This window comes from Chiroxiphia lanceolata, chromosome 2, assembly GCF_009829145.1.
Source record: "Chiroxiphia lanceolata isolate bChiLan1 chromosome 2, bChiLan1.pri, whole genome shotgun sequence".
NCBI lineage: Eukaryota > Metazoa > Chordata > Aves > Passeriformes > Pipridae > Chiroxiphia > Chiroxiphia lanceolata.
Window position 1 is genome coordinate 70,672,314 of NC_045638.1, and position 20,294 is coordinate 70,692,607.

The following is a 20,294-nucleotide window of genomic DNA, read 5'->3' on the forward strand; positions in this document are numbered from 1 at the left end:
TCATTTCCAGATCTAACACAGGTCCTATGTAATCTTGTGTTTTTCAGTTAATTTCTCTGTTTCAATTTGCCCAGGAATAACACAAAAGCAATCTTACATATTCAGGCAATAATGCTGAAAGAATTTAAGTCTGTAAAGCTTCCAAATGGGAAGCACTATATGAATATTACTATAATGTAGACCATTGCAAACAAGTTATTTGCAGCAGTTTCCCTGCACCTGAATTAATGAATATCAATCTGTATCTTGTGAATGTATTTTAAAATATGCAACACTATGAGTTTTGTGTGCAATCCTCTCAAAGGTGTGACTAAAGCTTGTTTCACAGCTGGGGTATTTACAAAGGCTATCACAGCAAGGATTTTCTTATGACTAAGACGACAGCTTATGCTGCCATTTTTCATTAGCTGAACTTCCCCCTTCACTACCTCACAGTCTCAACTTACAAATTCTGTAGAAGAATTCTACCCTTCTCTAAATTGTTCTGAATTTGGTTAATGTTCAAAAAAAGGCAGGCAGACTGAATAAGCTTTGCCTGCATTGGAATGCTGACTAAAACCAATTCCAGTTACAAGGGAATGGATTGACAAATCTGATGTCAGGTAGCTTACACTACTTTCAACATGTTACATCTCAGTAATATGCATGGAATAAACCTCATTCTGAAAACCACACAACAGTACATTACTGTGAGTATATGCAGAAAGCTACTCTGCAAGCTTCTGTAGGAAGAACTGTGGCAAGAACTCTGTCCGGGTAACCTTCTGACTAAAAAACTAAACTGATCCACACATTTAAAGGCACTCATAAATAATATTCAGAAATGCAGTAAGAAATATAATTCTGTATGTTCTGTTCTACAAAAGTTGTTCAAGGGAGTCAGTATCAAAACAAACAAATTGATAAATGGACATTGTTTGAATTTCAATTTATTCCACATACAAGTTGAGACTCTTTAAAGTTACAGAGAAAGAAGAGACCTAGAGATAAGGAAAAAATGTTAGTATAAAGATCACCCAATTATAGGAGAATTCCTGCAAAACAATACCTTTGGCAGACTTCTGTGCTGAGCCATGTACTACTTAAGAATTTAAGGCAATTAGTCTTTCAAAGTCAAATGTTTCAAAATAAAACTAAAACTCTGCAACTTCACAATAAAAATAAAGCAAGATCTGTTGCATTCTTTTGATCAGTCCTTGTCTAATACCAATCCATCTAACATCTCCACATTTTGGCCATACACAAATCATGATTTCTCACCCCATCACTGAGTACTGAAAAACCACAGCAGCCTCTCAATTTGTATACATTAGCACTACATGTGATGACAGCAAATTTCTGAAAGCATAGAAAGTACCCAGGATAAAGACTGTATAGCATGTCTCTCAAAAGGGCCCCTCTATTTTTTCATATGTGAAACTTTTCTGCTAAGGCTCCAATCACCTAATTAAGCTCTTTATCAGCAACGCATTCCCCTGGAGGCACGTGATACTGTCACTAGAGTGATCCCACAGTATTTGCAAAACAACACTCAGATTTCTCTTCAAACCAGTGGCTTGAAGAGCACCCCAAAATCTCCCTTCTTAAACATTAGAGAGCTGAATCTCTCAGGTGGTTCTGTATCTTATATATAGTGCTCTCTTGGCTGAGAGCAAACTATGAAGCCAGTATTTCTCAAATATGTTTCACTTAGCTGCTTGTTTTAGCAAGCTCTGCTGTCTGCTGTGAATAGAAAAACTACACCATCTCTCAGTTTTGAATGTGACTATAATTAGCAAAATATAGAACATAAATATGTAAGGAATTGTCAGGATTCTCAGTAGTTCCTGCAAAGAAGACAGTCTGTGCTCCTGAACTCTGGACTTGAACAAGTTCTATCTTTCCCCTTAAAAGAAATTCCATATCAAGGGACACTCCAGCACCTGGCAGAGAGAGGCCAGAGAGACCTTGTTGGTGAAGGCAAAGCCAAAAATGTCACTTAGTACTTCAGTCCGCTGCCACTAAATTTCCTGCCCCATTCAGCAATGGGTCCACATTTCTCTTGTTCAGCCATTTACCACTAATGAAACAAGAAAAACTCTTCTTGTTGACTTTGATATCCCTTGCAAATCCCATCTCCAGCTGAGATTTGAATTTCCAAGCACTGTCCCTGCATGCCTGGGCAATGTCTATAAATTCCTCCTTTGTAGCCAACTCACACTTCTGCCTCTGATATACTGCCTTTTTTGCACTACGGCCCAGATAAGCCCTGATAAGCCAAGCCAGCCTCCTCCTATGTCTGCTTGTTTCCCTTAGTATTGTCCCATACTAAGGGACAAGAGCACAAGAGTCCCATTCTTGTGCTTGGAAGATATCGACTTCAAAGACCTGTCAGTTTTCCTGAGTTCCTTTGCCTTTAAAAGTTGCCCCCCATGGGATCCCACCTAATAGCTTCTGAAAAATCACAAACTGAAATCTGCTCTCCTGAAGTCCAGGGTCTATACTCTGCCATTCTTTTTCCCCACTCTTATCAGGATTTTGAGCTCCAATCAGGTCTTCCATGTTAATGGATAACAGACCCAGCTACACTTCACCCATTTGATCCATTATTAATCAAGAAGTTACTTCCAACACCCTCAAGAAATCCTGACTCTGTGCATTCTACTATTTTGCACTTCCAGCAGACAACAGAAGTTCAAGTCCCCCATGTGAACCAACATCAACAATTCATGAACTTCCTCAAGTTGTCTGAAGAAGGCTTCCTACACTTCCTCACCCTTACTGGTGGTCTGTAAGATTGCCACCATCACCCAGTAATCCTTCAAGTCCTCTCTTCTGATCCTGACCCCCAAACTCCCAAGCACACCATCACCCACTCACCTCACAGAAGAGCTCCATATCCATAAGGAGCTCCTCCACAAAGACAGCAAATTCCACTCCTTATATTCCCTGTAGGCCCTTCCTCAAGAGCTTGTATCCATCTATCCATCAATCACAGCATTCCAACTGTGTGAGCTGTTAACACCAAGGCTGCTACTGCTATGATGTTGTAATTTGTGACTGAATGCAACACTTGACTTCCTCCTGCATGTTTTCCAGAATGCATGTATTTCTATAAATACACTTAAGGTATGTATACAATATATATAAGGGTGTGGGTGTCTCTTCATCCTGTTTTACATTTCTGAGGTTTCTCTTATTCCCTTTGCCCTGCATCCTTTGCTTTCCACCCCTGTTCACTGCTACCTCACTGAACTATTGGTCATAATCCCCCTCCATTGTCACGCTCAGTTTCCAGCTCTCAGTAGCATGATAAGCCAGTCAGCAGACGTCTTGCCCTGCTTTGTCATACTACTGAACATCTTTCTATTTACATTCTTAAAAATATAAACCATATAAGAACTTAAAATATCTGACTGATGGAGCTGCTGTGAAGTTTGAACACTATATTTAGTGTTCCTTTTAGCTAATGCAATAGACAAAGGATTGGGTGATTCAGAAGGAAGGATGTTAGAGGACACGGGATTTTCTTTCTATGGACAATTGATTCAAATCTAGTTTAGGTAACTGCAGTGACTGAAAAATTACCAAGTCACAAATGACAGAGCTACCTACCTCTATGAAATTATTCTGCAGTCCAAATTTATCAGGGAAACAATAGCAACAACTTAATTGCTGATGCCCTGAAGCAGAAAAGAGAGGGATGCAAAAGCTAGAATGGCCTGGAGAAGAAACTAGTTCCAATATTTAGAAGCAAGCATGGGTCACTATTCAAGTAAATATGACTTACCATACAGCTCCACCAGTCTAATAGCAGGAATCAGCTAAAACTGCCTCTCACTCCTGGTAGTGTACTCACATCCCCTTTCTCATGCTGACACCAGCATCTACACCATTTTAGGAAGTTTATGTTGCAGGATATTAACTCTATGGGTAATTAGGGTGGGAGAGAAGGTGTAGTAGCTTGGGCATAGGGATAAGAGGCTAGTATGAGACTGTCCCTCCCAGGCACAGCTACTGCAACGCCACATGTGCCATTCATGGTTTCAACACCCTCTGGAATTCAGTCTCTAGGGCTATCAACTCATAGCAAGTTTGCTTAGAAACTCAGGAATGAATACAGAAACTAAAGTTGGACAAGGACGTGCAAGTGTAATTCTATAGGTGTGGAGCCTGCTTCCTACTGTTCACAATTCTATATAGAGAAAAGAGTTTAAACTATCAATGAAATGATTGTATCAAAAGTGGATAAAATACAAAAGGATTGCTAAGTAGCACTTTGGCTGCTATACCCTATTACTAAATTTTTAACATTTTTGTACATTTTATACTCCCAAGGTAACCTTTTCATTATCACTTTCCTTGTACTTTCCTATATTCCCTTTTCATATTTATAATTTTTATATTTATATAGATACATAAAAATAAAAGATGCTAGAGCTTATTCAATGGTATTTATATGCATAGAGGAAACACAAGAAACTCTTTGTACTTTCCCTGTTCCTTTTAAATAATAACAAGCTATACTGGAAAAAACCAAACTGCTGGTATTTTGATAAAACAAAGGATATCACATATTAATCACTCAAAATGAATACTAATAGTATAACAGAATAGTTTTCTTTCTACCACAAGTAAAATAATTAGAACCTTTATGGAATATCTACCAGTAATTATCTATGCCTAGTTTATGCCTAGTTTCCAGATCATCTTACATTTTGACATTTTGAAGTTTTACCACAAAAACTTATGTACTGTATTGCACTCAAAGTATTTTTCAATTTTTACTGCAGTAATTCAAACCTTTTAATGACATGCAAACTCATTCTGTAAATCAACTGAATTTTGCAATAGACTATTTATGATTTTCTCACCCTTTTTCCTGCCATTATCATAGAAATGATTTTGGAGTGTCCTCAACAGAGCAGTAAACATAAAAATAAAACCCAAATTCTTTGTTAAAGAGTTCTTGGGTTCCTGAAGTCATAAAACTTCCACTTTCCCTTACTTTTAGAAGAACCATGTCAAAATGCAAGTTCTAAAATGGGTGCCACAGAACACAAACAGCTGGTTTTCCACCTTCCCCTACAGCTCTGCGGAGAAGAGATCTGCATACAAATATAAAGAAAGTTCCTGGGAGACAACAGTCACCATTATCATCAAGTCACTTTACTGCTGACAATCGCAGACTACTTAGAGTTGAAGAATACACTAAGCATTCAAACTTCTGGGCTCAATGGACAGAGCAATCAATCCCTCTCAGGGAACAGCTTGAATTAATGGCATCCTTTTCCCAAGAAGACTCATATGCCAAGACATGAGCTCACCTTTGGGCCCAAGGCTCCTTAAAGGTGGAGGCTGTGGAAGTGGCCAGCTCCCCGAAGGTGTATTAGGCTGAGACCTCAGTAGCAAGCACAAGGGGCAGGTCCAAGCATGGCCCCTGTCCAGGCTCCAGTTTGTATGTCAGTGCCAGGCTGCTCACTGCAGCCACATGACCCTGTCCCTTCCCCAGCCGCTTCAGGCAAGAACTGATCGTCTCCCCGCGGGGTGAGTTTGCAGCACATCAGCTTCTGGAATCAGCTCTCTTTGGGTCTGGAATGTTAGAGCAAGAGAGATGGCAGGGAAGGATAGGTTCCTCTTGTTCAGTCAATGTGTTTGTCTAAGCGGGCACTGAGAAACGGGAATGAGCCTCTTTCCTTGACTGGTATCTTGCTACAATCACTAAGTCTGATAGCATGGTGTTTAGCTATTTAGCTTTAAACAGGTCTGTCTTCACCTGGAGATAAGGGAACCTGCAACACAGTTGTTATCAACCTTCTGCACAATAAAATCTTCCTAGAATATCAAACTAGTGCACCACAGAACTTAGACATAATGCAGACTTTTATCTAAGAAAGTGCTGGTGGCTTTCCTTTTCTTGTGATCATCAACACAAGAATATTCTCTATAAAAGGTTGAATTTTATTGCTTCATGCATTATACTCATTTAATGAAGGATGAAAGTTCTTAATTAATTTCTGTTCCTGACATGGTAGAAAAATATCTTCAAGAGAAAAACAGAATGTGGCTGACCACATGGCAACCAGTAACCCCTCAGGCTTCATGTTAGCCACTGAGAAGTTTCTCTGGTGCCTGATACTCTACTGACCACAGAAGCTGTTTTGATGCTAGCCCCATGTTCAGCTCAGTACATGACCAGCAACCCATGGAGGAGCCAGAGATCCTCCTGGGAGTGTTGTGGGATGCTGCTGAGTTTGAGGAACGCGAGTAGTAGCTGAGCTGATGTAGGTGTCTCTATATCACAACAAGCAAACAAGGAATAGCTTTTGCTAGCCACTGCTACAGGGACCGGGCACACAGGAGCACACAGAGAACAGTGTGTAGTAGGAGGACTGACCAATGGGCTTTGTACAGCACAAAGGTAAAGAGGATAATGATATGAGGATTTTGATGTGGACGGTGACTACTAACAGAAGAACACAAGGAAGTATGGGCCATGGGAAAGAGCCCTGAAGTCCTGATACTTAAAAAAGGCCTTATTCTGAGTCTGAATTAAACACAAGTCCACAGAAAAAAAAAATCTTGCTATTTAAAGGTAGATAAACAAGCATTGCAATCCTTCAAATACTGCCCTGAAGATAACTCTGTTCTATGAGAAGCGGTAAATAAAATATTCAGTATGCAAAATGTGCACTTTCATTTCATTACACAAAAAGACACCTAGAAAATCTGTCTCTAGTAGATCTATCTATCTGGGAGACAATGAAATGCTGTTTCTACTCGCCCACAGAAGAGCTGACTTGTGAGATCACAAGTGAGCCATCTACCTGTGCCATTCAGATTCTTCCATACAATCCTTTTCTCCAGTACATTTAATTGCTGACTGATCTAGAAACCACAAAAGATGGAATTTATAAACTCCAGTTTCTTATAGCTTGATTTCAAAATTTCTACTCAAGATTTTTTTTTAAAACTATGAATTTGAAAAAAGCAATTGGAAATTAAATTCAGAATAAATCTATCAGATTAATTCAAAAAAGTAAAAAAAAATCTAAGGAAAGATCAGGTTTCAAATTCTTAACATTTGTATTCATATGTTATGCTTGACTAAATTAGAAGTATTTATTTACAGAACTGTAATTTTGTAATATTTCCATAATTAAACTGAGGAAAAGCCACTTAATCCTCCTACTTTTGGTGAGCTCTATTTTATTCTATTTATCTTTTTAACGTCAGTGGGCCAAATGAGTAGCACTCACTTTGAGCAAACATAGCCATTTTAGCAGTGCTTTCAAAAAGTAATGCAAATGATTAATGCAGTTGTTGAATAATGCAGCATTGATCAAAAATACTTGAATATTTAAGAAAACATCAGAACACAAATGAGATTGGAAAAAAAAAATTAAATGATTATTCTTATTTTCCAACCAGAGAATCCTGGGTCTAATCCCATCTCCAACAAGTTACAGGAATATTTTTCAGACAGCATGATGTGCATGGTATCTTATTGACACATGCAGAGCAAAGGAGTATTTTGAGGTGTCTCAGTTTGATGGTATGATTTGAAGGCCAGACTGTGACTTGGCTTTTTTGTCCCTTAGGAAAAAGAGCGCACACTCACTGAGAACACCCACTGACTGTATCATTCTGACTACAATAGTTAAAATGAAACAAATCCATTGCCCATAAATTACCTGCCTCCTTAGCTGGGTGATGAAAATAAAAATGCAAGCAGCATGCTAGGTGAACACCTTGACAAGTGCTGTGTGACACTGAACTGAAATCCTGCCTGGCGTGTCAAGAATGCTAGATAGGAAAATCAGAGAAAATTGGCAACCCAAGAAGAAGAACTGAGTATATTTCATGGTATGGGCAATGGATATGGTTGGCATTCTGTTAGAAAACGTTAATGTTCTGTGTAAGTCAAAACAAAAATCAGTGGAAAGGCCTAGTTTTTGTGGGGCTATAAAACTGCTCTTTTAAAGTGCCAATCTGCAGAAACGTATACGGACAGCACCTCTGCCCTATTATTGTTTGAGCAAAATATATACTGTAGGAACCAAAGTTACTTTTCTTTCAAAACTGTATGATAGACCTTTTGCTGCTATGTAAATGCCCCAGCATAATTTATAGCCTACTTCTGCTCTTGGGTAGGCAGGCACAGCAGCTATTCTCTGAAAACCATATTCCTGTGCATGCATGTGCAGGTTTCCCAGCAGTTTCTCAAGCAAGGGAACTGTTTTCCTCTGCTCCACCCATCACATAGCAGAGCTGAAGAAAGCCCTAGGTTTTTTGAACTCCCTACTGTCTTCTTACCAAACTTTGTTTTTCAGCTAGGAAGGGTATGTTCATATTTATGAATATACCCTTCTACACTGAAAGCAAAAAACTCCTCAAGTTTAAGGCAACCTGGGTTAATTTACCCAATTTCCTCTTACTGTTTCTTCAAATACAGTAGAAGGTGTGTTTATCCACTAAAAGAATGTCAGAAATATCAATTATTCATATATTATTTTCATTTCCCTAGAACAGAATTTAGGGACTTCTAATTTCAGACTAGAATTATCTTTCCTGTTTTCAAATACTTTCGATACACTTCAACATAGAGGAAAAAGAAAAAAAAAATAAAATATTACATTTAATTCCATAATGCAGTCATTTTTTCATTCTTAAGTGCTAGCTTTACTTAGTATTCAAGTTACAGTAGGCTATTGCAAAAATAATGCCAGAACTGATTTGATTTCTGCACCATAAACTGATTTGTTTTTCTTCTGTCATATACTGTGACTGGCTTGTTATAAAATGCGTTGTCACAATATACACTTATGTTCTCAGTATTTGATTAACGTTAGTTCAAGAAGGTAACTAAATCAAAATTCTCTTTTAGTCCTTGAGGGATCACTGATTTGAATGAATATGCACTAAATATTTTGGAAGGAGGGCAGATAAGCAATGCTGTTTAGGTAATAGCACTATTCCCTGGTGGCTTCACACTTGTGGTAGAAAAACAGTATCAAACAAGCACTCCAGTGTTACTGAGGTTACAAATGACCTGGAAAAATACAGTTTCTATGGATATCATTTAATGAAGACAAGTCTTGCATGTGCCATATCTAATATAGTGTTATTTTTATTTCTTTGCATGTATAAAGGTACTCTCATTGTATTGAGCAGATTTTGAAATATTTCTATACCACAGAATTTAAAAATACTAGTCTTTTATGCAGAAATTATATATTATAGATAGTAGGATGATCAGCACCTTATTAAATATATAGCCAAGTTGGATTTTTCAAGAGACATTGTGTTCTATCTTTTAAAAACAGTTAAATATGGAAATTTAGCATTGTTAATACAACCTTCTATAGAAAAGGAATATACTGTTCATGTATTTTAAGTTAAAAAGTAATTTCTGCCAGAGTTATCTCATGGCCTTACCTAATCTGAATATATTTGCAAGCACTAATTTTTACTCAGCTATCTTCATTACATAATATAGCTAAAAAAACTGAAGAGTGATTGATTTAAACATCAATGGAAATCAGGAGCAGCAATACTGAAAAGACTAAGGAAGACTAAAATGCTATTTGTTTACATTCTGCAAAACCCAGCCTGGATCAGATAAACAGATGGATTCTTTCTGGAGGGAAATATTGCATAAGATTCTGAAATCAAACATAGAGAGTGGGAAGTGCAGCTACAAGCAACTGATGTTTTGCTTTTCATCACATTAAAATGACTTTCAGACCTGAAGTAGAATAATTGTAATTTTGTCCCCGGTGCACAATTAACAAAAAATAACTTCTGAGCTATGCCACACCCTTGTGATTAAACAGCATTTTCAAAAATATTTAGATAAAGTCTGAACAAATCAAACAAACATGTAGACAGGAAACGCTGTTTGGAATGTACTCTCTGAAATGTACTATTATAGCCAGAAAGCAGCCTAACTTCAGAATTCAATCAAGCAAAATCTAGTATAATCTCATTACAGTCTTTGCAGTAAATGAAACCTATTTAAATCTCTGACATTTTGATTTTTAGAGCTGACGAAAGCAAAAATTATTTGGTTTATATAACACAAACACATAGAAAGATAAGATTCTATCCTTTAGGTTATCCTCGCTATTTACCAAGCAATGCATAATATGAAAAGATTACTCTTCTACTACTCACTATTGCTCCAGGATTTCAGTAAATATTTGATACTGATTTCAAAGAAGCCAGAATCCTGCTGGCTAGCCATGTCTGCTGCATACAAAGAGGCTTCTGTAATTCTGAGCAGCTGAAGTGGCAGGTACTATGTATGTAGATGTGACTGTCACCAGTCAGTGATGTAAACGAGGGGTCAGAGGAGGAAATGAAGTCTCCACAGATCCACTTCTTCCGTTCATGGTAGGTAAGCTCATTAAAAAAAAAAAAAAATCTCAACAACAGCAACAACAAAAACACACCATGAGATTTTTGTCCTTTGCTCTTCCTTCGGGGCTTGTCCTTAATTATATCTGAAGAGTATTTTATTCCCTCACCCCCTCAGTAAGTATTTTCATTTATTCCATTCCACAGCTGGGCAAATTTCTTCTGGTTGGTTAAGGGAAAAGCAGTACCACAGCACTTGTTCCATAAGAACAGTTAGAGTATCTTCCCGAAGGGTGTCTGAGCTGTGCCTTTAATAACATGCAGTCTTGCCTGTCTGAAGCTTTTTTCCCATCAGAAGCTGTCAGCCCTAGCGTATGCACCTCCTCTTGCAAACCGAGTATCAACTTGAAGCCCCACTGACACCGCCTCTTCTGCAGCTGGAAGAATCTCACACGTACTGTTTAGCTTTAGCGAAAAAAAGGCACTCTAATGAATATCCTCTGCATGCTCTGGTCAGCTGCTCTCCTTCCGCCTGTTCCCAAGAAGAGCACACTGAACTATACACAACTGCATCATGCTGCGGTAAAGCAGAGCTGCACCCATATATCTGATTGCAGTGACGTTGGGGAAAAAAAAAGGCTCTCCCTCAGCCCAGTTGCACAACAGAAGCACTTCCAGAACGCTAAACCCACGGCATTCAGACTGGCTGCTTCTGCTTTTCTTTCACTGCTACAGAAAAACGTGCTGTCATTTTTTTCTTGGCACTTTTTTTTTTCCCTTCCCTTAACAAAGATGAGAGACAGCAGGCTGAATTTGTAACGGCAAATAACTCAGAGAGCTTACTGCTTGGCATTCACCTCTGAAAGTGTCACAGAAAATTCTTGGTTTGATATAATTTTTATCTTGAATAATGGTTTCTAAAAAGAAACTGAATTCACATAAGAAAACAAGGCAGAAGCAATTCACTGCTTGTTAATTTCTCTGTATTTTCAACAAATATACTTAATTGCTAGGTACAATTTCCATATTCCTAAGATTTTATTTCATATAATCATACTACATCACTATGCATATTTTACTGGTACTGAAGAAAAAGAAGAAGAATCAGTTTCCAAAATATTTTTTGTTTCATATGTTCTTGGTATCATCCTTCCAGATATTATTTCCTGGGAATAACAGTACTCTTTTCACACTCAGTGGAATAAATTTCCTGCAGCATTTCATAATTACAGTATCTGAGCCAAAAAAGAGCTTGTCTGCTGCTGATTCTTCTAAAAACTTTGTCAGCAATTATATTCGCACATTATTTTTAGTTTCAGTATGTGGAATATTTGGTTTGGATTGGAAACTGAGGAACACAAGGGTCATTGAGATCAAGCTCCTGCAGTTCTCACTGAAAATATGCTAAATGTCTTCTGTAAACATACCTCATCTAGAGATAAGGTTTTGTGACCTCACTAACGGAAGGCTGTTGTAGAAACTCGCTTTTTAAACCTTCTTTCAGTTTCTAGATGAAATTCACTCAAAACCTGTTTACCCCCTGTCATGAACATGGACTACCAAAAATGTTCAGAGTATCTCAGGTTCGACCTCACCAACTACATCAATGAGAGCTGTTCACCTCTTCCTCCCTATATGGGTAATTATCATCCTATTGCTACCACTCTGGGCCCCCAATTTATGTTCTGAGACCTCACTGTCCCATCTGTTCCCCCACCCGCCCCACTGACAATGTCTCCTCATTGTACCATCTTGTTTTAACCGGCACACTCCAGCTTTTTATAATTAAAGTTAAATTTCATACCAAACAAGGCAAGCCCAAGGTCTAGGACTGATGACTTCCTACCATCCCACTAATTGATTTTTCAGCAGAGACAATGTCAGGTGGGTTTGGAAGTCCTTATTCACCCTCAAAAATGTTGCATTAATTCCTATGTTCAAGGATTTAAGTAATAATTTTTCCCGTGGTGCTACATTAAGTGCTTTTAAGAAAATGACTAATATATTAATTTTATCATAATTCTCTTGTTGAAAATAAAAATATAAGGTTAATTTGCAAATAGTTGTATTTCCTAAATCCATATTGAATTTTATCTAATTTTCAGTTAAATCCATACCTTTAAATACAATCTCCCGCCAAAGTTTGTTTCACTCAAAGTCTTGAGTGACAAGCAGTCTCTCTGTTGATACAAATCATCTTCCCCCTACAAATTCTTATTCCATCTCTCTTCCTCATGGGATACTGGATTCTTTAAAATCAATGTTCTTGTTTCAAAGTTGTAAAGGAGTAAGGATTTTTAACCATTTACTTGCAATTCCTTCACCTATTCTTACTCAGCTGAACTCTTGATAGTGCTCACTTTAAATTGACACTCTCTAACCTCCAAGCCACAGCTGCATTAACAATGCAATGGGGATTCTTCCAATAACTCTTCAGTCCTTTTCCATAAGAATGTTGGAGCATTCACTGAAATGGCTGGTGAGCTTCTGGAACTTGTTGCTGCTGGAGATTGTGGAGGTAGATAGCATTAGCAGCTTCAAAATGGTGATAATAAATACAAATTTAGATCTCTAAAGGACACTTAAACATACCTCTAATATCCCTAACATTGCAATAACTTGCTGGGGCATATGAGAGGGATGGGCTGCAGAAAGTGGCTACACCTGTGTGAGCTCTTCCCAAACAGTGCCTTCTGCTGTTGGGAGAATACCAGGTGAGGTGGGTGACCAGTGGGCCCCATGGGATGTTCCTGAGGGTCTCACATCTCCCTCACAGGTAGAATAAAAAGTTCAAGGGTTTGTTGGTTGGTTCGTTTTGGTGCTTTCAAGTTAAAGAAATTTCAGACATCCCTCGCAGGCGAGTACCTGTTTTCTTAACTCTCATTAACCAGTTCCTTTTATTTCTCAAGTTTGTCTTCTCAAAACTGCAGATCTATCCTTGCTTATCCTGACTCAGCTTGTGTGAACATGATCCAGTAATGTTCTTGTCACTTGTCCTTGGTCTTCACCAGCTATCAGATCTAACCAGCACAATCTTTCTTGACTTTATGATCATTTGGTAAAGAAATAAATGGGCTATCACATCCAAGGATATCTGGATTTGACTACCATAAGCAGAGTTTGTGTCTGGGATGTTAAAGTATCACCTAATGCCTACTTGCACTTCCTTGCAGAATAACATTAAAATGCCTACAGCTACATTCAGCCATCTGTCTAGGAGTAGCAGATCCCCTAGCACCGTTTTTACTGACTTTCTTCAAAGTGATTTGGAACCAAAATTTCATGTATAGTAGGTCTTTTTTTAAACTTTGCATCACAATATTAATATACAACACAGAATCTCACTGCTTTCACCTTTTAGTATATGCTTCAGAATTTAACTTTTCCTCTAATAGCCTCTTTAAAAGTATAACCAATTAAAATCTCAATACCTTCTATCATTAATCTTAAATTATTTTTAAAAAATTTAAATGCTAAATTAAATTTAAATATTTCCCAGTCTAAATTTGCTCAAATAAAACATTCTCCAGTTATCATGGTTTTACTCACATTTTAGAAACGCTCCTAAACAGAAATAACATACTGAAATGGCAGAGACAGCAGCATCTTAACCTAGTGTTCTGAACTTATTTTTGGGAGGCTCAAAAGACTAAGGAGTTTTGAAGATACAGAGCTTCTACTTCCATTCTTGCTGACTATATGATATTTACAATTTAATTACACATTCCAGGCTGTGAAAGATAGACAGGCATAAGCACACAAAACCTGTCAGTGAAAGTAAGCTGTCTGATGATGGATATTGCAGACTTACATACTTACAAATGAAGTGGGCTTCTCTTTTATAATATTACTACATGGGAGTTGACGAAAAGAATGTAACTTTTTTTTTCACAGTTAAGAAACCATTGATCTAAAATGGAAGGCTTCTCATAGGTCTGCCATGATAAAGCACCTGCTGATTACCATGATAATATAAGCATTGCTTAAATTATTTGTGTCTAACTCACACTCCACATTTGTGACATGTAGTGCACCTTCTCTTCTCTCATCTGCCTTCTGAGATCAGAGGTATCCTGGTAGATATGTATCCAGGAGCCTTGGGTACCTGGCTTATACTCTTCTCTATCTAAACAAAGTCTGCAGCTGTGGAGTTTCCATGCTCCAACTTTGGACAAAAGAAAGTGGGTGATGCTGTTCATCAGCAGGGTCAGAACTGTTCTCATAAGCAGAACGTTGCATGAACAGCTATTCTAATCACAAAACATCTGAAAAATAGACTTCAAAACTTTCACTCAGTAAAGGAAAAAGAATAACAAAAACACATACTGCTGGAGGTATTCACAATATCTATCTTGAGGCATCCAGTTCAGATGCCTACACTGGGAGGTGAGTGCCTTCAGCATGACACAATAGCTCCAAAGCATTCCAATACAGAGCACAATTATTTGTCCAAAGCAGTCTGTTTCTCCTCGCTATATACACATGATGCTTAGAGTAACTACTTTTGCCAATTGGGTATTTAGATTTTTAATATTTAGTAGTATAGGTAGCAATTTTGTTTACAGTTTTAATGTCTACAATTTATCACAGTCATACAGGCAGTTTAGTCCTCTATGTTCTGAGCAATGCTTGCAGGAATTCTTAAAAAAGCACATGGAGATTTGAATATAGCACAGTCTTGCACAATCTTCCAGGGCTCATTTTAGCTTGGTATGAAAGGACCTATTTGTATTTTGCAATCTTAACTCTTCAGAATCTGAGGCTAAATGAGGCTAGTAGCTGAAAGTCTCTAATGGATGACAACAGTAAAAAAGCAAGTATAAACACTGGATTCAAATTTTGTCCTCCAAGTAGTGATGTGGACACAGATCCCAAAGCCAAAAGTAGCTTTGCTGAACTACTGAAAGTTTAACATTTTTTTTATTATTGTTATTATTTTCTATGCCTTCATAAAGCTCTTCCTCCTTAACTTGGGTCAATGCTATATCCTTTTAGCCAAATAATGTTGTATGTTGAATTATTCCCGCGTGTCTGATTTCCATGGAATCAGCTTGGATTTACAGTGGTAAAGTTTTTATAAAAGTTTAGCTGTCTGGAGTTTTTCACCCCAGGAGTAAGTAAAGGCTGCTTCCTAAGGTTTTCATCATTTTGATACAATCTAGTCCTCCTGGGCAAAATAAAGCAACCCTACAAAGAATGATTCCCAGGTCTCTTTGATACCAGTGCAGAACACACCTAAGAGGAAAAGAAAAAGGACCTATGATACTGTCATTATCCCAGAACAGATTGCACTGTGTTCATGATTTCACATTCCCTTCTCTGGGAACCTCTAGCTTTCAGATGGATACTGATCATAGTTGAACAGTATTCAGGTGCCTAAATATAGGTGTCTAGGGTGATTATAGATATCCTAAGGTATGTGAGTTATTCACAGAGACTGGCAGATATGACATAAGACATACATTAGATCCATAGCCTTCTGAAGCATTTGGAGGCCTTGTTTTAGACACTTATGTTTAGGTATCTGATTTTCTCCCTATGGTTTCAGGAGGAAAAACCAAATCCCTGTGTAAGCCAGCAACAAAAGAAGAATAATATTTTTACTTTTAAGCAGAAAAAACCCAGAGTATTTATATGTATGTAGTGAGTTTATCTTCTTCAACTTGGCATTTGTTGAGTTTATGTGCTTATTTCCTTATATTAAAATATTTTAAAGTGGGTTTTTTGCTTTTCTTGTTATAGTTTGCCTAACACAAAACAATTCGAGCTAAGTATTAGCAAAGCAGCTTGTACACATGCTTTACTAATGTCCTCTGTTAAAATGAAGATCAAAATTGTTATCTAAATCAATTGAATTCTATGTACTATAATGTCCCCTGATTTACAAGGTAAAATAAACACGATGCTAGGGTCCAAATTAAAAGTACAGAGTGACAGAAAGCACTGTAGAAAATAAGATTTCATTAGGCAAACCTGATTTCATGTGTTAAGCTCTAAATAAAGCAACAGAAATCCTTCTTGGTTAATGTCTCACTAGTTTTGCCGCACCATTTTGTTTTCCCTCCTGTTTGTAAGTGACTGTTCAGCTATTGCCACCTAGTGATGAGAAGCAAAACAGGTAGAAGAAGAACAGTAAATAACGCACAGGGAATGCATGTTTACATCGTAAACTGTGTCAAAATGGAAGGTAGCAGCATAGAAATGAAGAGCATGTCTATATTTTCAGAGCAAGGATATCAGGCAATTTGGGTACAGTTATATAAAATATTTAAATAGAAGCCTATTAAATGGAATCTAATAGAGTAAAATTAACTTATTTTCATAGACACATGACAGATTCATGCATCACCCAGCTCTCATCATCAGCTTGTTCAGTGAATTCACTACAGTAATTAAATAGGCTGTAAGGGGGTTGTGCCTTATCTATAAATAATAAATGATAACTAGGTATTTTGCAGAGGATTTATTGGTTAATGTTGGAATTATGCCTTCAAGATTCAAAATACAATTATCCTTCCCTTGACTTTGCTTTGGAGCTGTTAAACTGACATGTTCTGTTAGGACTCTGACATTCACTTCTGAGTTTCTCCCAGCTGGACAGTGTCTGGAAACATCAGCCAGCCAGGAACAAATTTTGTTTGCCCAGACTTACCATACATATGCCAAAAATATACCATCCTATAAGCCAATATGAAATCTGCACCACTACCACTGGGTCACGGACTCAGGCAGCACTGACGCAAGAAATACTGCTGTGCAAGTCAAAATGCAGCCTGTGTCCCACAAGCACAGCCCACAGGCATCAGCAGGCATGAAGAATAACTTCAGCAGTATTTTCTTCCTGCTCTTCACCATAGTTTCCAGCCATGATCCCTAAACAAGCTGTTTTCCATTACTGGTATCCTATAAACTTATTTCCTTCTCAGTTTTGTAACAAACCCTTATCTGTATTTTAGAAACAAGGTTACATAGCATACTCTCCAAACGTCCCAGTGTGATGTGTCAGAACTTCCCCATAGCAGGAAATTTCCAAACAGCCCCTGATTGTGACCCTAATTCTGGGTGCTTTTTCAGAGACAAGATGTAGTAACTGAACCCTACCCACTTCCCAAAGTATAATTTCTATTTGCTAATTTACTCCTAAGAGATTGGTACCAGGTCACACAGAGCCTAGGACAGAGGGAATACAGATGTTGTGGCTGTCCCTCTTTTCCTCAAGTTATTATTTTCTCATTACACACTGCACAGACTGAACCTCTCAGTCACATACTCAAAAATTTAGGACTGTATATATGTCGTAACCCCACCCTTCCTCTTCCCTTCTGTAATGTAAGTTGTATATCTTCTACCCTCCTGACAGGAAACTCTATAGGAGGGCAGAGAAGTAGAAGCCAGGGAGGGGAAGGGCTGGAGCATGCCCATCACTAGATATTCATAGAGTCATAGAACGGTTTAGGTTGGAAGGGACCTTTGAAGATCAACTAGTCTGAACATCTGCCATGGGCCGGGATACCTTTCATTTCATCACATTGTTCAAAGAAGCCTGATTTGTTTCTACAGGGTCTCTAGGGACAGCTAACAATTACTGTATGTGACTATACCTGAGATATAAGAGTTCTCAGCTTTTCTTCTCATTCTTGTGCTCATCATTACCAGGCACACCCTGAGATTCAGGCAGGTTTCCCCCTCTTTTACCAGGGCCACAGAGCTGGGGCAAACTCATCTCTCCCTTCTATCCCCAGGCATATAGGAGGCAGCCAGCTGGGAACCTGCCTTGGGAAAGGAAAAGCTCCTGACTGTTCAGAGAGGTGCCTGAGATGTGATGGAAAGCAGAGCAAGACAGACAAGGATGGGGGTGTACCCACTCAGAGTGGTAAGTTGATGCCAAAACCAAGGCATCCCTGGCCCAAACACAAATCACATCACACACCTTAGTTTTCCTGATTTTGTCTCTGTTGTAGGATGACATGTTCAAAATACTCATCTTCCACAAGATACCACCCTGTAACATGCTGCAAGTGTACGACATTTTCATTGATTACCCAATTAGGAGGTGGAATCTTCAGTGTAATAGCTCAAATTTGCTCTCTCATACTAGCACATCCCTCAGACAGATCTTATGTCAATGTAGGCACTCATTACAGTGTGATTTTCAACACAATGTTTTCCTGAATCTCAAATACATTTACAGATATATATTCTCTCTCTTAATTCTGCCACAGTAGTTCTTAAAGCTTTCCCTGACTTTAAACAAGATGCTCTTGTGACAAGCTATTTGCTTACTTGTTCTTTTTTTAACTTTCCTTTCCATTCTCTAGTTTTGTCTTTAATTATTAACACTTCTTCCTTTCTGGTTGACCTATTTGGATACTCACACCTCAACGTTTTCATTACTCTGTAGAAAGGTATCCTTCTGCTTACGTCCCTTTGCTCCACCAGATACATCAACCTTAGAAAGTAAGTTGATTTTTCACTTCTCTCATAAAATGAGAACACATGTTGGAAGGGTTTCAACCAGCTTCCATCTAGTATAGATCAAGATGGGACGGACATGGAATCAGGCTGTACTACATTTGCTGCTTTACACCTTCCTATCAGGCATCATGCTCTGCCAGCCATCAGAGAGATAGCAGAGAGGCCATCAGACCAGCCAGGCACACATGGCCTTGTAACACCTCCACAGTTCCCTCAGATGGGTCTTATGCATACAGCACTCACTCTGAATGAATCAAAAAACTGCTACCTCTTCCAACACCTGCGTAAGAATTACCTGGCTGAAACAGGATACTGAGCACCATCAGAATTAGCTGATCCAAGGTAACTAACAGTTAGCTATCTGCAGTTATCTACCAGTTTTTCAAATTATGAAAGATATTGTATGTATCACTATACTGATTTGCCACCTTCCCTGACATGTACTGCCACAAACAAGACTGTACATCCTTCAGAGCAGGACTCAGATCTTTCCTGTGAGTGAAGTGCTTGGCATAGCTGGAGCCTGGTTCATTACAGGACGAGCTTTTTTCTCATTTTACTCAAAAGTGATAACAAAAAATTCAGGTTCAGGTAGCTCAGACCAGTGCTACCTCCAGTTAGACCAAGAACCTAATGACTCAGCTGGATAGCATCTACAATTTTAAAACTGCTTTTTTGTTTCAAAGCGGGAAGAAGTAATGTTTCAAAAATCAGGATTACCCAAGAAGTCATGCCAGGTGGTAAACCAAAAAATATATTTTTCTTTCCCTCACTGCAGTTTATAAACAGGACATGCATACAAACATACACTTCTTAGCTCACTTGATACCTTTAATAGCTAGGCTGTCAATCACTATGCCCTTCATCCCTTTGAAAATAATTCTAAATATCCAAAGTAATCATAAATAGCTGTCAACAAAAATCTTCATGAATCAGGCAACTGGCCAGGAACTTTACATAAATGACTGCTGTGAGGCAGTGTCAGGAAAAATCAGGCCATATGATTTTACAATGAAATTTCTGTTCCTCATGGTTGCTTTTCCCTCACATTCCTCATTACATGCAGATGACCCTCCAGTTACAACCTCTGTCTTAGTGCTCTCCTGTTACTACTCAAAATTATTTTTTCCATTCTTTGAAGAACTGATGTCAGTAAACAATCTCAGTCCTAATTAGTTGTTGAATGGAATGTCTTGTTTTATGTAGTTTTGAATTCACTTTCTATATAACCCTCCCAAGCAAGCACTGGTGAGACACAGCGTATGGAGCTTACTAAGTAATATCCTTAACTTGCAGAACAGTGTGTTTAGATGTTAGCTAGAGAGGAGACAACAATTTGGTTTAAAAAAAACATCTCACTGATCTTATGTAAGAACACCTGATCTGAACTTGCAAAATCTTTTCTATAATATTTTTTTAAGCATTGGGAAGGAAACTTTTTTTAAAAATTAAAACATTACCTATAAGTATACCTATTATTT

The 20,294-nt window shown here is 38.1% G+C and overlaps 1 protein-coding gene across 7 annotated transcripts in view; it reads right to left on the minus strand.

The window, feature by feature from the left end:
• The window catches only part of FRY (FRY microtubule binding protein), a 236,195-nt gene that overhangs the window by 156,458 nt on the left and 59,443 nt on the right, over positions 1-20,294 (minus strand). The window contains exon 1 of one of the 7 annotated variants that reach the window (XM_032678000.1): positions 10,156-10,958. The exons of 4 other annotated variants lie outside the window; for them this stretch is intronic. In XM_032678000.1, the coding sequence (XP_032533891.1) occupies positions 10,156-10,225 (70 nt within the window). In that variant the 5' untranslated portion in view covers positions 10,226-10,958. Of the gene's footprint in view, positions 1-10,155; positions 10,959-20,294 lie in introns of those variants that run through there. 2 more of the 7 variants (XM_032677999.1, XM_032678003.1) reach the window with 2 other exon arrangements.